Here is a 15,875-nt window from a genome sequence, read left to right as displayed (position 1 = left end):
CTCATTTAAGAACTGTTAACAGGATCCAGCTGGCTCTCCTCATGTGGAGCAGTGTGAAGGATCGATTTCCCCGTCACAGTTTATACAAATGTGCTTCCGTACTGTATACATTTTTCTGCCAGGGAGTCTGAATTGTATGTCGAGTGCCATTTGGACTGATATGATGTGTTTTTTTTTTGTTTTTTTTTTTACTCCGTACAAACACAGGCTTAGTACAGCACTAATCAGAATATTTTGTTATTTGGATTCTCCTTTCAGTAGCTGAGCCCTGTACCAGCTTAATGGTATGGAATGTGTGCGTGTGTCTCGCTGACTTTTTTTTCCTCTCCTCTCTCTTCCCCTACACATCTGTCTGAAGGATTTTCTTTGTGTCTCAGTGTGTTTATATGTGCTGAAATGCAACATGTCTGTTTTACAGTGTGTGTTCACCAAGAGGAATTTATGTTATTTGGTGTTAACACAGCTCATAATGGAGCATTGAAATCAGAACCCCTCTAGGCTTGGGCAAATGGCGCGCTCCGCCTGCCTCACATGATTACACCCCTCTGCCCTCAGGGCCAAACAGCCCCGCTCGGACGAGGGGGAAAGAATGCGATTGATCCACATTCACCCAAAAATAATCAAATCAATTCATTTTGCCCTCTTTCAACTATGACATTGTGCCAATCTTTTGAAGTATTCAAATGAAAGATTCAAGGAAAAAGTGCCTTAATCTTCTGAAAAATGAATCCTTTTTTTTTACTTAGCAGTTCTGGATGTGTCAGTGCGTGTGTCACAGAAAAGCCCGGCTCCCCAGTGAGCCCACTGTTAACTGTTAGGTCTTCTCAGTGGGAGGAATTCATCTTTCTCGCGTCCACCAACACAATGGCACATTATGTATTAATCCAGGCTATGCTTTTGAGTGGTGAAATTCAGTGCATTGGCGTAGTGTAGTGAAAACATGCTGCTCAATGGACTGGGCAGAAACAGAGATACAGAGATGGAGAAACACAAACACCCATAAACAGGCCAAACTCTCACTAATTCCCCAAATGCTAATGCTATAATATTTATAGGGTTTCTTGGCTCTCAATGACATCACGGGGCCAGAGATCCAGCAGTAAACTTTACTGATTTGTGCAGAGACACTGTTGTATTTTGCGCTGCAACGTGTAACTCAGTGCACTCCTTATCTTGATAGTGTTTTCATATGTCTCCTAAATGTGTTAAGTTGCTGTTTTCTATAATGGGCCCTCGTAGACTTGCCCACTGTGAACATTCATCCGCTGTTGATGTATCACTTTGGGGATTTCGATGTTAGTGGAATGTTTTCTTTAGAAACATTTTCTCAGCTTTCTCATATGTACCTCTCCTTCTCTCATCCTCCCTTCATTCTTCCCCTGTGCAGTCCCTCTCCTTTCCTTCGTCTGTGTCCTCCTCTCTTTTCCCCTCATCCTTTTCACTTCCTCCCTCTCCTCTCTGTTCTCTTCTCATCCACCTTCTTTTTTTCCTGCGTCTTTTCCACTACTTCATTAGAGTGAAAACAAATGGGCAGTCGAGGTTGTGAAACGGAGAAGGAAGCAAACTCACACAGTCAGCACGAAGCTGGACTAGGAAAATAATGACATTGACTGCTACTGGCCCCTTTAGGGACAGCTGGTGGAGAAAGTAAGAGTTATCATAGTAATGGAGGAGATGAGGGAGGAGAATAAAAAGCAAAATAAGGGGTTGCCTTGAGGAGAAAAGAATGATTTAAGGAATGACAGAAACCAGAAACAAAATAAAAGTAAAATTAGATAAAAGGAAGCAATAGAGAGAGAGAGAGAGAGAGAGAGAGAGAGCTATTCCCTTCACAAATGGCCCCAAAAAGTGTTTTGTGTAAGCAGTTTTGAAGTGTGCTCCCATTACCTGAACTCAGGTGGAGCGGCATTTAGGGAACAGGTATGAGCACTGCTACACCCCCAGATAGAGCAACCAGACAGACCTTGTTAAAAGACCCGACATCCCAATCAATATGGTTGTTCCACTTGTGCATCCAGCTGCTGGGGACTTTACACAGATAGGCACGGCACAGCAATTTGAAGACATAAACAAGGGTCTAATTGTTCAGGGCCCGGAGGTTTGGAGTGAGGAAAACAAAGGTGAAGTATGGCGAAGAGTTAGGAAGCGTTTTAACTCTCGTTTAGGAAATGAGAGTTCGGGAGTTCGGCAAAACTTTCTTTGATGAGTGTTGTTATTATAAACGGCGGGGATCCTTAGTTTAAAGGCTTCTAAAGCAAAAGGGAATTAGGAGAAAGATACTGCATCCACAGGATCAGGTGTAAGAGGCGTAAAGCAGCTTCTCTGGTCCCTATTTTCCAGGCTTTGGTCAGACTCGAATGCTCAAAGTCGAGAAAGTACTTTGAAAGAGTCATTTGCCATTTGTGATTTTCAGCGTAATCTTGGAGTTTCATCCCACACAGAGGAGCTGTATTGATTGGCTGTCTTAACTGAAGCCGCCTCCTGATCATCCCTTCATCTTGTTTCTAAAGGGCAGGAGCAAGGGACAGTGAAGGAGAGAAGGTGAAATAAAGTGAGACGCCGACAGAGTTCACTGAGTATGTGAAGGGAATCTCAGAATTGCCCTTCAACAAAAATCTACCAGACACACACACCGTGACATGACCCCACCTGGTTCACACTCACATACACAGCCATGCATTTCTTCACCTCCTCTCCACGTTGTCCTCGTTGTGCTTTTACCCCTCTTCCCTCTTTTTTTTTTTTTGTCCCTGTGTGTCTCCCTCCCTTATCCTAATCTAAGCAAGGACGGCCAAGGTTGTTTGAATTTTGGATGCTACTCACATCTTTTGTTCATTCAATTAGTTCATTCAAGCCAGTTGCCCCCCTGGCTTGTCTTTCAGCTTTTCCCCCTTTCCTGCTCTCTCCTCATCCATTGCTGTTTACCCATCACAACGGAGGTCATCATAATCTCGTGGAGTCATGGGCAGACAGTAAACAAGACTCAGTGCGGTCTGGATACTCAGACTCGCCAGTCCTGATATATTTTTTTGGACAAAAACTGCAATTGGCTCGATACATTTTTTCTTTGTCCCAGACATCGAGAGAGACGACAGGTGGTCACAGCCCATTTTTCCCCTGCAGGCACAGTGTCTGACTGTGTTGGTGATGAATTAGCTATTTAATGCTAATGACAATGTAGCTGTCCTCACTGAATGCTCTGTCAGTGCAATTTTAATACATCTAGACAAGCTTGGTAAAAAATTAGGGGGGCCTGATAAAACCTCTCATCAATGACCAGCTGGACAATAGACTGAGAAGCATTAAGCCACAGGAAGTGTTCCTCAGACCTGAGGATGCTCAAGTACTAATTGAGGGATAATTCTTCTTCAAGAGCTAAAATTCAGAAAACAAAGATCCAAATTAATAATTCAAGTGCCCTCATTTAATTACTCACAATTAACTCCTTATTCAGAATAATCACTCTAGAGCAGCTATTATTATTATTATTATTAGAGTTATATAGCTTACTGCCTTGTTTGTCATTTTGACCTGTCCACCAATCTAATCCATTCTCTTTTCTTCTTCCTTAAACATGGACTATGAATTTTGTACCATGCTGTTCTATGAAAGTTCAGGGTCAAGCTTTCTTGATTTATTCTAAAGAACAAGGGAGTCATGCTAGGCAGAAAATATACACAGTAGCTCTGTTTCATTATCTTTAAGGAATTCTGCCTGTGTCTGACCTCTGGTAAGCCGCTCTGGAATTTGTTCCTACAGTTTCTGGAGTGTGTGAAGTGTGTGTATGATGTGTGCATCCACCTTATTAGATTGTGCTTTTTGCCACCTGAAGACAAAGGGACACCTGAGTTTACAGGGCATTCAACAGGCCTCTTATTATCTTGTTGTGCTCCCAGTAGCAATATATTACCTCAACTTGTCCCTGTGGTAAGAGCATGAACATGCCATCTCTGTCTGGATCTCTGGTTCTAACCGTCTCCTAAGTGTTTCATGAAAGTTAATGCTGTAAAATTTTGATTTAAAGCAATTTCATGTGTCATTGTTAGATCCAGTATGTATTAGACATGTTAAAAGTTTTAGGCCCAGTTTGAAATAGAAAGCCCCTCTGAACCCCACGGCCATGAATTGCGTTAACAAAAAAAGGGAAGAATAGTCGTTCTGAGCAGCTTAATAATCAGACCACACGAGGTCCAAAATAACCACAAGATGAATTAGACCCAGTCCAAAATGCAGTTGACCTGAACAAACCACTTTGTAGTTCACTCTCTGTCTTATCTCATAAACCAAATTGTTAGCTGTGATGCGTTTGACAAGCCACCCAATCAAAGTAGCACGTTTTCCTCGATGTATTAGACACGGTGACACACAGACCCATGTCAATAGAAGTGGATCTTACCCAGATCCAATTAGACAGAATATCATTTACACATCAACTGAATCGTGTCCCAAGTCACTGTGACTTCAGGTGACTTTGTTTTTCCTGGTTTCAGATAATTAAATAATCTTTTCATATAATGGGGTTACAGTTAAAGCAATGAATTTGAATGCGAAATAAATCAACCATTAAGAGTGTGCTGCTTCTAGAGCTTCAAATCTCACTGTATGATTAAATAATAAATATTAATACTAATGAAAATAAGTAATACTTTATTAAGCAACTAAAATTCTCACGGACAGGCAGCTGCATTCAACGCCCCGTGGGTTCAAAGTTAAGTGTCTTGTCCAGGGACATTTTTACATGTGACAAGGACGAACCAGTAGTTAAACCACCAATCCTGGGATGCTTTCACAACCGCCCTGCTGACTGAACCACAGCCTCCTCTTGTTAGTTCTCTGTGTCACCACACCTCCCATTTTAATTAGCTTTTTTTGCGATAGTGTTTTACTGTGTTTTCTTTTCTGAGACTAACAAATAAATTGTCCAAAGCTTTCCTGAGTTATGGAATGTTTTCCTCCAGTCTGCAGAGATAAGGCGGCTGGTGTAGAAAGAGGTTCTGGGCTGAGTCTCGTATACATTCCTATAGTTACCTTTGTCACGCGTGATGTAGTGTGGGGTTTACAAACCTGCCCTCTAGAACCTCTTTCTTTAACCCTGCTCAGTTGAGCTGTGTGTGTGTGTGTGTGTGTGTGTGTGTGTGTGTCTGTGTGTCTGTGTGTAGTGTATGCACTGATACCCTGCTTTTCAGTTGTGCTGCTGTCTGATATTGTGCAGGGATGAGGGTGTGTGAGCAGTACCAGACCTTAGTTGTCGCAAGTGGTGCCTGACCTGTTTTTCTAAAAGCACATTCAGAGCCACGCACTGCAGATTACTGTGAGGGCCGCTTGGCTTTCAGAGACAAAATCAAAATGTTTGAGCTCAGGCTTTCCTCTGTAAAGAGCAGTCTATTCCTTAAGCTTCCAAGTCAATGCATCGATAGTTCATTTAGAAATATTGAATCCCTCAGAATAAGTCTGTGGCGATCTGTTTTTTTCTGTCACTGCAGTCCTGAAATCCTCTTCTTTGTTACTTTGCTGCCTTTTCCATCCATTCCTCTCTACTTCTGCCTTGTCGTGCTTATTGGAGGCAGAGAAGTATCTTTCAGTTGTCCAGTTGGTCATTTAGAAACTTTACAACTGGGACTTTTCCTCTGAGCAGTTTAAAGAAGGCTATAAATCTGGCCTGTTTAAACCCAGACTTGTTTAAGCTGCCTTTTACAAAGACCTGATGCACTGCATTCTTCTCCTGCCTAAACAGGCTTTTTAAACATTTACCCCAAATGTATTTACTGGTTGACTGATACACTCTGTACATGGGAGTAGACAGGGATCGGGGAATATTTGTCTCTCTTTATGGGTCTGGAACCTTCAATGGCTGCCACATGGGCAAGGAAAAAGAAAGAAATCGGGGGAAGGAGGCAGACGAGAAGAGAGAACTCTGCAAAGTGCCTGTGTTGAGTTTAATAAAACGCAGTGAAAATAAAAAGAAATGGATCTATTGAAAAAAAGAATTACCACTGAACATATTGTTTTCTTATATCTCTATGTACATTCATTTAAATTCAGTTTTGAAGTAGTTCAATATCAGTCAGAGTTTTATTGCTTTTTTTTAGGGCTGTTGTTGCAATATAATACAGTGCATAGTGGGTTTTGATATATTCAGAGTGGGTAGCAGCGTTTATTTTTTCCCCCCTTAGTTTTCTTAAAATCTCTTGCTCTCTCTTTATTCCATTTGCCTGCCTTGATTGGTATGAGCACTCAGAGGGTGTTCTCACCACGCCGGTCTAAAATGATATGCGTCTTCATGTTTGTGTATCTGATTATCGATTTACAACCCTGTTCTTCTTTTCTCCCACTGAGATTGTGGACCACTGCAGCATTAGCCATCTTTACGACGTGTTTTACTGTGCTGCTTACAATGGGGTGGTGGGGTGGTGGGGGTGCAGCTTTTGTGGTAAATGTATATTTTACATGGTGATAGAGTGCATTTGCATCAAAGGATTAACCTTGAGAAATGGCTCTCTGTTACGAAAGAGAGAACATAAGAGCACCCTAAGAGAGCGCAAGAGGTCTGCTAGGGAAGTTGCTGTCACTTACCTTCAGCTGTCTCATGTAAAAGTAGAAGAGCAGTTGACAGCAGGCGCTCACTCACATGCGCACACACTATTTACGTTTACTGTGCTGCATATTCAAATAAAAGGTACTTTTTGCCGAACAGCCTATCAGACTCACATCTTCTTGTTTTACCCCCGTCCCTCTCTTGCCCGCCTGCAAACCCTGACAACGGCACATTACCCGTCAGCATGCATTACACCCCACTTAGATCTACAGGACAGCATCTTTGAAGTTAAAATGGGGGAAAATATCATAAGTATAGGCCTTGCTCCAGATAGCTATGGCTGCGCTCCCAGATGCTTCTCAAAGATTAGAATCATCAGTGAGCAGCGATCTGCTCCATCATATGGCTCCCCTACAGACTTGGCAGCAGGTATGAAAGAGGGGTTGTGCAGTACATTGGTTCCTGGACTTTTTGGAGTTAAAGAAAAGACAAAGTCATATATCTAAAGCACCTTTTTCAATCACCAGAGGCCCCAGTGCTTTCTGGTAGCGTTTTTAAACTTATGTTGCCTAGCAACAAAATAATCTGAAGTACAGTTTTGCCCAGTAACAAAATTTCACTGAGCGAAGAAACTGCTGAATCATTGGTTTGAAAAAGTCCGTAACATTTGTAACCAGATGACTTCCCTCTCTCCGCCAGCCCACAGTTACCCACAGTATTTGGTCTGACCTTCATGTCCAACATCAGCTCTGATCCACAAATACCAAGCAGGTGTGGTGATGTCATCACTTCTCATTCAACATACCACAGAGCCATGCAAAGGGCACACGGTCTTGTACTGGGAAGAGAAGGATTGTAGCGGTGAACTCTGGGAACTCAAGAGGCTGTTGTTTTTAGGCTTACAGTAATTCAGCTTGTCAGACTAGTGCAGTGGAGGAGAGTTAATACAATAGATGTTGTGCTCTGTCAGTGGATTTTCTGCGAACAAAACTTGCTTTCCACTGGCAGCATGTTGCTTTAAAGATGCAGATTAATTAAAAATAAATCTCAAACCGAGTACAGGGAGATTTTTTCCTGTGCTGAAACTATTTAAAATGTATTCAGGCTTCGATTCAGTTAATAATTAAGTCATTACTTCCTATCTCCGCCATAATAAGATTATTGAATTCCAGTCATTTGATGTCTGTTGTGTCAGCAATTATATTTCAAACTTTATTAACATCAACAGACAAGTTACAGCAACAGTATAAACCAAGGAAGCACAGGTCAGTGCAATCGCTGGCCTTTTTCTGAGTGAACTTGTTGCACCTCAAACATTTCGCATGGCTTCAACCAGCAATTAGGAAATGATTCAGCGTTTTGATTGGGAGCCATTTTGTGTGTGTTGTGTTTGCTCAGCAAGTGGAGCTGCACTAAATTAGCATTAATGAATGTTATGGCCTCCCATCAGTTTGACAGGTCTATTCTTTAGATCTGTTTTAATTGTAATTAAGCCTTGATTAACGAGCTGGGGGATGTTTCATTCTCTTTTCAAGAATATAGCATAATATGTTATGAAGGCAATCAGGGGTTTGTCATTTTATCTGCTAATGAGGCTCATCCATATGTCACAACAAACTAAACTCCTCTCTGTACTAGCTGCTTTCGGAGGCCTCGGTTAAGCTGCTCTTCTTCTTTGGCTCCTCCGAAGACAACCTGCGGGCATCTTTTTAAAGAAGCCGCAAGTATGTGTGGAAAGTAAAGGTAAAGGGGGGGTGACCACTGTGGCTTGTGGCTTGAGACACTGACCATGAAACACAACGTCCCTGGTTCATCACTGGCCAAGCAGCTTTGTTGCATCTCTCTCTCTCTTTTGTTTCCTGTCATCTCTCTATTTCTTAATAAAATCATTAATTATCCCCCAAAATGGATGAAAATAGGAAAAACCTGGCATGTGGGTATAATTAACAGAAAAAACAGGCAAAAGATAAAATAAATGCACATTTCCTTCCACTACTGTTATGTGAATATAAAGCTGTTTCATAAAATCAAATGGCTGGTGGCTCTAACTCTGAGACTCAGATGTCAATAAACCATGTGACCATCGTGCCAGTGAAACCTCAACTGAATGCAAATGATGTGCAAAGGTTACAGTCTCTTGGAAAAAGATGCCAAGATGAAGAACTTTGTACATTCTCAGGAGCCTACAGGAGGTCTGTGCCTCTGACAGGAGGGTCAACACTTGTTGACTTTGAACTTTGCATGACAAGTTGAAATGTGGTGATGTTATTTTATAACTGTCAGCTTCACTAATCTATCACTGATTGCCCCAATTAAAAGAGTTCTCATCTTCGTTGTTATGATTTTAATGCACCTTTTCAGTGGTTGTGCTTTAACAGTATTATTTCAGATTTAAAAGCCTCCTGCCAGTCTCCTTTGTCTCCCACTCAAACCCCGACTGGAGAGAGAGCTGATGCAGGGCTGCTTCTTGGCACTTATTCTCACAATTTTCTCTCATCAGAAAAACAAAAAACAGACTTGACCCTGTGGTCTTGATTGTATTTCATTTCATTTTTCCTCTATTGAAAATTGAAAAGAATGTGAAAAAGAGTCTGTTAAGCCTCTGTGTGTTGGCATCGAGCACTCAAACTCCAGCTCGCTTTCTCTTTTGGCAATGGAAGGGAAAGCTGACAGGCTGTTGTTTCCTTTTAGTCCTATTGGATTCACTGGTGCTGTGCAGGGTTTCTGTCTTCCTTCTGTGATTTGAGAGGCATCAGTGGTTTGTGCCTTCAACCGCATTTACTCTCTCTCTCTGTCGGATTCTGATGGTTTTAACCTGATGCTGTGTATCCTTTTGTTCATCTTTCTGTTACACTAAAATAAATAATAAGTTAATAAAATAGTTTTCAATGAAGGGAAATAAGGAAAATGACAGAAAAATGGCAACCGGACCAAATCATAAAGTGAGCAAGAGCCTGGGAACTTTTACCACGCGAGGGTTTTTCTTCCAGAAAACAGAGAAACCAGAGGACTCTCAAGCAACGAGCTCGAGGAAAACTGTGAAGCACTTTGTCACTGTTTTGGCAACAACGGATGACTGTGTGCTCAAAATGTGTGCGAGTGTTTATACATCATTTCCCCTGGAAAGTGTCATGCTCGCGGGTGGGCGGGGGTTGGTTCTGGGTGGGTTGCGGTTAACCCCTCCAGGTCTCCAGGGTTACTCTGCCTCTGCTCTTTGTCAGATTCTTAGCCTTTCTCGCTCTTGGCTCTCGGTGATGGTCTGACAGAGTGTTAGACTGGTAAAGACGTGCTGGAGTGGCTTTTAGCCGCTTGTCTTTCTAGTCCTGGGAGAACATGAAGGCCTCATTAGCCTGCTGAGCTCAGCCGACTTCTGCTGCTAAACCCACTGGCATGGTCCAGTTGTGTGTGCATATACTGCTTTTAAGAAATTGCCTGTACTTCATATTAGTCTTGTACATGACCCTTTAAACAGTAACAGTTCAATCTGTGTATCTGATTATCTTAATAAGGCACCGTGGGGCGATGCAGAGACGGGTGACATATTTTTAAATTACTTCAGTTGCATTAAGTCATTTAGAATTCTGTATTTATCAGACATAAAGCAGCATTTCTGTTTCATTTATATGCTTTTAAGCTGATTGCCTCTTTTTATTAAAATATTTTATATATTTATATTATATTTTAATTAACTAGCAACAACCGGAATGAACCAATCATCCAAGTAGCCTAGTATCTTTTAGAGGTTATGTTCTAAAACTTTCTGTCTCAGTATAATAGTCAGAAATACAACATTACCATAGATTTTGCTCTGATCATTGCCCCTGTGCATACTGGTTATGTTTTCAGAATGCACTTACAACATAAATGTCGGGAATCTACAGTCCTGTAAATCCCAGCATGTGCTGTTTTTTAAGTTAAAGTGTGAGATCAGTGCTATGAAGTGTGCACCTACCAAAGTGAACTCCCTCTTTTTGTTACTGTCTTCCATCGAAGTGCAGTGCTGAAATTTCACAATTAAATAGAAATAGGGAGGTCACAGATGGCAGAGGACTGCTAGTGTACACTAAGCAGCCACAACATAAAAACCACTGACATACAAACTGAATAGCCTTGATTGTCTTATTACAGTGTTAAGGCCAGTTCTAGAAGATGGTGTGTTGGAAGCAAAAAAAAAAGGGTTGTGTAGGGATCTGAGCAACTTTGACAGGGGCCAAATTGTGATAACTAGACAACTGTGTCAGAGCATTTCCAAAATGTCGGCGGGACGTTTGGACAGTGTGCTGCCTATGGGGCTGCGTAGGTGCAAACTGCTCAGAGCGCCAACACATTAAAACCACATTTCAAGGCAGAAGGTTTTAATGTTGTGGCCTAATTGTGTATATTGTTGCACAAAATGAGGACTGGAGCTTTAGTCCCACACCACTTTCACTAAATGCAAAATTATTGCAACAAGCAAAAGCTGTTTCACTGGCAGAGACACAGTTAGTGAACCTGTCCTTGATGACAGAATGAGCAAAAAAGAAATACACACAAATCTGTGTTCTTGAGCTGCTCACTTGTTTTTTTGAAGCTTGTGACCAGACAACATAAATTTTTATTAGCAAATAGTTTCCACGGTCATCTTGAAAGTGTAGATATTTAATGTTTCCTTTATTCTTTTAGGTCAACATCTATGAGACGTCCTATAATTACACCTTATTCACTTTAATCTATTTTAAGTCTACATGTTCCAATACTCTCAATCATGTGAAAAACAGGTGGGTTTAAACAAAAGGTCCTGTTTCTAAGTTGAGTATCAGATCCAGATGTAAATACCTGTGAAATGTGGATCTTTAGTCTCATATTCATCTTTTGATGTCAAACCCTAATGTTTTCCGTCTACAGCAAAAATAAAGGAACTCACTGTTCCAACACTCTTGGAGAGCAGTGTGTTTAGAATAATTACTTTCACAGCTCCAATGACTGAGCATCTGCCTTTAAACACAGTCAAATGCTGTGGGAAAACAAGTGAGCAGGTGGACCTTGAATAGATATTGACATCAACTAATACTTCATAGATTGTTATATTTGTTGTATTGGAGATGAAACTCGTGTGGTCGCTACCTTAGCAGTGTGTGACTTTGTGTTTGTCTTTCGCAGGTGAACGAGGAGACGGTGGAGAGGCTGGTGGTCCAGTACCCTCACATTGTGTTCAGCACGGTGATGCAGGACTGCAAGAGAACCCTGGAGAGAGCTTATCAAATGGGCTGGAGCCCCAACACATCAAACACTTCGTAGCTCCTGCTGATTCTTCCTCTCTCTCTCTCTCTCTCTCTCTCTCTCTCTCACACGCACACTCACACACACACAAGGTTACACAGAGGCCCTTTTTGCATACAGACACTCGTACACGATATTTGCAACCCAATCATGTTCTCTTCTCACCCACCGCTCAAACATGCATGTGAACACGTAGCTACATGGTCACAGACAGAGGTCCAGCACATCGAAAGTTTCATTTGAGGCAAATCTCTCATTTTTGTCATTTAAGTAAAATACGGGCCTCTGGGTATTTTGTAATTAAGCAACATGTCACACTTCCACCAATTACAGGTTACAGCCAACAGGTTGACTGTTCTTCCACATCATCATCAGCTAGGAGTCAGATTACATCCAAGAATATAGTGTACTGTTTTTGATCAGAGACTTGGGTTTGTTTTGGTGCTAAATGCACCAAACGTGTTATTTGATATCTACTGTATATGAATAACTCAGCCTATAGAATTGTCATAAAAGACATTTTTAACCACGTCTACGTCAGATCGGATGGAGAGGAGGTACATGTGGAGGAGGCAATACATTCAGCGATGTGTGTTTTTTAATAAAAACAAAGGTTTTTAGTCCCAACTGGAACAGTTTTTTCCGGAGCACTGCACCCATCCCAGTCCACTGAGGTGTATGCTTCCTCCAAACTGAACTCAACTGCTGCAGCGAGAACGCACAGCACAGAACAGAACAGAACAGAACAGAGAGTTAGGGAACATCTAACCACTTCAGTCTGGAAGACAGCTGAACTGCCAGAGCTCCAGACCTCATTTGAGGAATTTTGCGATACGTGTGGTGTTTATTTTGTAAGAATTAGAGCTTTTTTTTTTTTTTTTCCCTTTCTTGTTTGTTCAGCACAAAGTTGCGGGCATCTGTGGACTCCTACATGTCGCGATCGTTGACATCATTTGAAGGACAGAACTCCTGCTGTGACTCAGTATACATATTGTCATGGTACAGAGGAAAGATCCAGGCCAGTATCAGTAGAAGCCCTGGCTAATTTCTGGCAGGAAAACAGCATTAATTATATTTTAATAGTGCTTGTTTACATTGGGATCCTTACCATATATTCGTTAGCTGGATATGGAGTACTTATGATGTGAAGTTTAAAGTAACATTTGTATGACTTTGGATCAGTGCTGCTTTTATTACCATGCATAGATTTACCAGTGACTGAGCATCACCTTGAGTTGTTACTTAATTAAGTTACACAGTGCTTGAAATAGAGGTTGCCTTTACTCAACAACCCTGGGTCTTCTTATCAGAATATTAACCACAACCACCTTGATGAGAGGTAAGAGGAAATGTTGCCTTAAGTGGTTGGTAATGCCATCCAGTCAGAAACCTGTAATTGACCCAGAATTTTCATTAAAAATATATATATATTTATCTGCATTTATCAGACACCATACTTCCATTATTTGATCTGATATATGCTTATATATAAATACTGTGTGTTTTTGATTTTTGTTTTTTTAGCCTAATATTGGTTTTGAGTATATATACTTGTAACATTAGCTATGTAGCAATGCAATGAGGGATTTATCATTCTTAGTGGTGTAGTATGTAAAGAACCTGGCTCGGTCCTAATACCAGAGCGAGTAGAAGTTGGTAAGCGAGTTGATCATTTGCCATCTATTCTATACAAACTCCATTGTGTCCATTTAAAAAAATGCAAATAACCATGGTATTTTTCTATGGTGTGAACTAGCTCTGGGCTCAGCCTCCACACAGTGTCACTCAGTTATGAACAATAGCTTTGTGAGCTTAAAGTTTAAGCAGAACTGTAAACTTTGTACACCATATAGAGACTTCAGACAATTAAAAACACGTTCATTTTACCCTTGTCAGGATTTGTAGACTTTAACCAATGGAGAGTTTCTCCCTTGGCATGTTTTGTTCTTTTGTAATCCCCATATGCACTTTCTTCTCTGCTAGATGTTGACACACTTGATTCCTGATTTGTTAAGGCAACCATAAATGACTGGATTTACATAAAGATGAATAAAACACTACTAGCTCAAGGTTCTTTTCTCTTTCCCTTTTGTGTGCATGAAATCGATGCAAGAAAAGACAGTGGAATAATGTCATACTTATTTCACATCATCTTCGGACTACTTAAACATTTTTTTCTATTTGAACTTTTACTGATATCATTAAATTTCAGCACAGAGACCATATTAAATATAATGGTGGGCATGGTGAAATTTATATCCAACACAGATTGCTGTATTCTCGGGTAAAATAAGGATACCAGCATGTTTTCCTTCACTATCAAAGGCCTCGGTGTGCACGAGTATCATATATCGAAGCCTTTGTATTGTTAGAAATAAAGATGTTTTCCCACATAAACCCACATCGATGATGCTTTTCCTACTGAGCACCGTGACACAGCACTCAACCTGCGTTTCCACTAAGACGCAGTTGTGATGTCAAGGTCAGAACTGTTGTCACAATCACAGGAGCTTCACATCTGAGACAAAGTGAGGAGACATCTGCTTGCTGCCCAGCAAGACAGCAAAGGCCTCAAAGAGCTAAAAAATCTGTCACTCAATCTGTCCCACAGTCTTTGACAATATTGTTCCTTTCAAGTGCCTATTTTACTGTTCAATGTGTTTGTGTTGTTTCATGTCTGGCGATCAAACGCGGGAGATGGCATCAAACAGGATGCAAAGGTTGGTTCTTCCCTGATAGATTCTTTGTGTTGTCGACACAATTTGTCTCAATCTCAGCTAAAGTTTTCTCCCCCTCAGTCCTAATAAAAGCCTACGAGCTCCGTTTTTATCAGCAAGTTTCTATTTTTCTATCATGCACAGAGGCAAAAATGCATGCATACAGTGGAAACAGCACACCTTTGTATTATCAAAACCTGCTGTGTATTCAGTAGATCCAACTTGCAGAGATAAAGGAACAGAGCTGTGTTTTCTAAATTGTAAACTTACATTTTAGTTTGTTTAGGCGGTAATTTGTGGTGTTTGCACTGCACCAGATTGCATCGCCTTGAAAAGCTTCCGTTGACTTTTTCCTCAGTACCTCTTTGGAGCAGTCTTGTTAGCTTCACAAGGCAGTATTTATTACAGTAATGGGCTATTGTTGCAATAGATTGCACAGGTGTTCATTATGTTGCGTCCTCCCACCATAACTCGTTGAACAGGGATTCACTACAGAGAGATGAAACATTACAGGTGCTCGAAACTGAGCAGAATCTAATTGCAAAACAGCAGTTGTGTCATTTAGATATTCTGAAAGAGCTGCTGTTTGATTAAAATTGTGTTTCCACGGGAGAAATATGAAAATTTGAACAATTATAATAATTGTTGGCCTGTTACCACTATTGGATCATGACAATGCAGGAACAGACAGATAATGAGTGAGTGAGAAGGAGAGAGGGCTGTTCGGGGACAAATCTAGACCACCATGATGCAGCTGAATATGTAGGTCTAACAAGTCATTTGTTAGTGGTTCATAGGAGGTTTTATCTGATGCTGGGGTGCACCACAGTCAGACTGCTCTACTCTTTCTGTTTGTCCCCTGCTTCTAATAATAATATAATAATAATTTAGACTTCTGCTCGGTCACGCCCGTTGAAGGCTTTCTGGTTTCAGAATGACACTATTTTTTTAGTATGAGCTGATCTGCCTGCACTTCACTTCCATTTCTCTCTTGGGTAAATTATGCAGCTTGCTGAATTTTACTGCTACTAATTAGCGCCTTTTCAGATGTGAGTGTATGCCATCGATTCCTGCGCTGATTGTGGTGGATTCCATCAATGACTCTCACTCCTTGGACTTCTGCAATATTCATCAAGGTGGAAGGAGGCTCTCAGCGTGCACTCAGACAAGAGACTGCCCTCCGGAAAAGAAAATAGTCTGCGAGGCACGGCGGAATAGCAATGGGAGGCAGTAATTAAACTTGGTAAATATTCAAGTGGTCATTACATTTTTAATGAGGTGCTGATAAGAATTGACACTGACCGTACAGGACAGTTTGTTATGTCGGACCTGCAAGGACGTTAGTCTAGTCTTCCCAAGAAATT

General features: G+C 41.1%; 1 protein-coding gene across 1 annotated transcript in view; it reads left to right on the top strand.

Annotated features, from left to right (window-relative positions):
• Window positions 1–13,869, top strand: part of fbxl17 (F-box and leucine-rich repeat protein 17) — a 179,980-nt gene extending 166,111 nt beyond the window's left edge. Inside the window, exon 11 of the mRNA XM_026343593.1 lies at window positions 11,675–13,869. Within this exon, the coding sequence (XP_026199378.1) occupies window positions 11,675–11,812 (138 nt within the window). The 3' untranslated portion in view covers window positions 11,813–13,869. The remainder of the gene's footprint in view (window positions 1–11,674) is intronic.
• Window positions 13,870–15,875: the final 2,006 nt, after the last annotated feature.

Source organism: Anabas testudineus, chromosome 9, assembly GCF_900324465.2.
Source record: "Anabas testudineus chromosome 9, fAnaTes1.2, whole genome shotgun sequence".
Taxonomy (NCBI): domain Eukaryota; kingdom Metazoa; phylum Chordata; class Actinopteri; order Anabantiformes; family Anabantidae; genus Anabas; species Anabas testudineus.
Note: the sequence above shows the minus strand (reverse complement) of the source record. Positions and strands in the feature narration are given on the sequence as shown.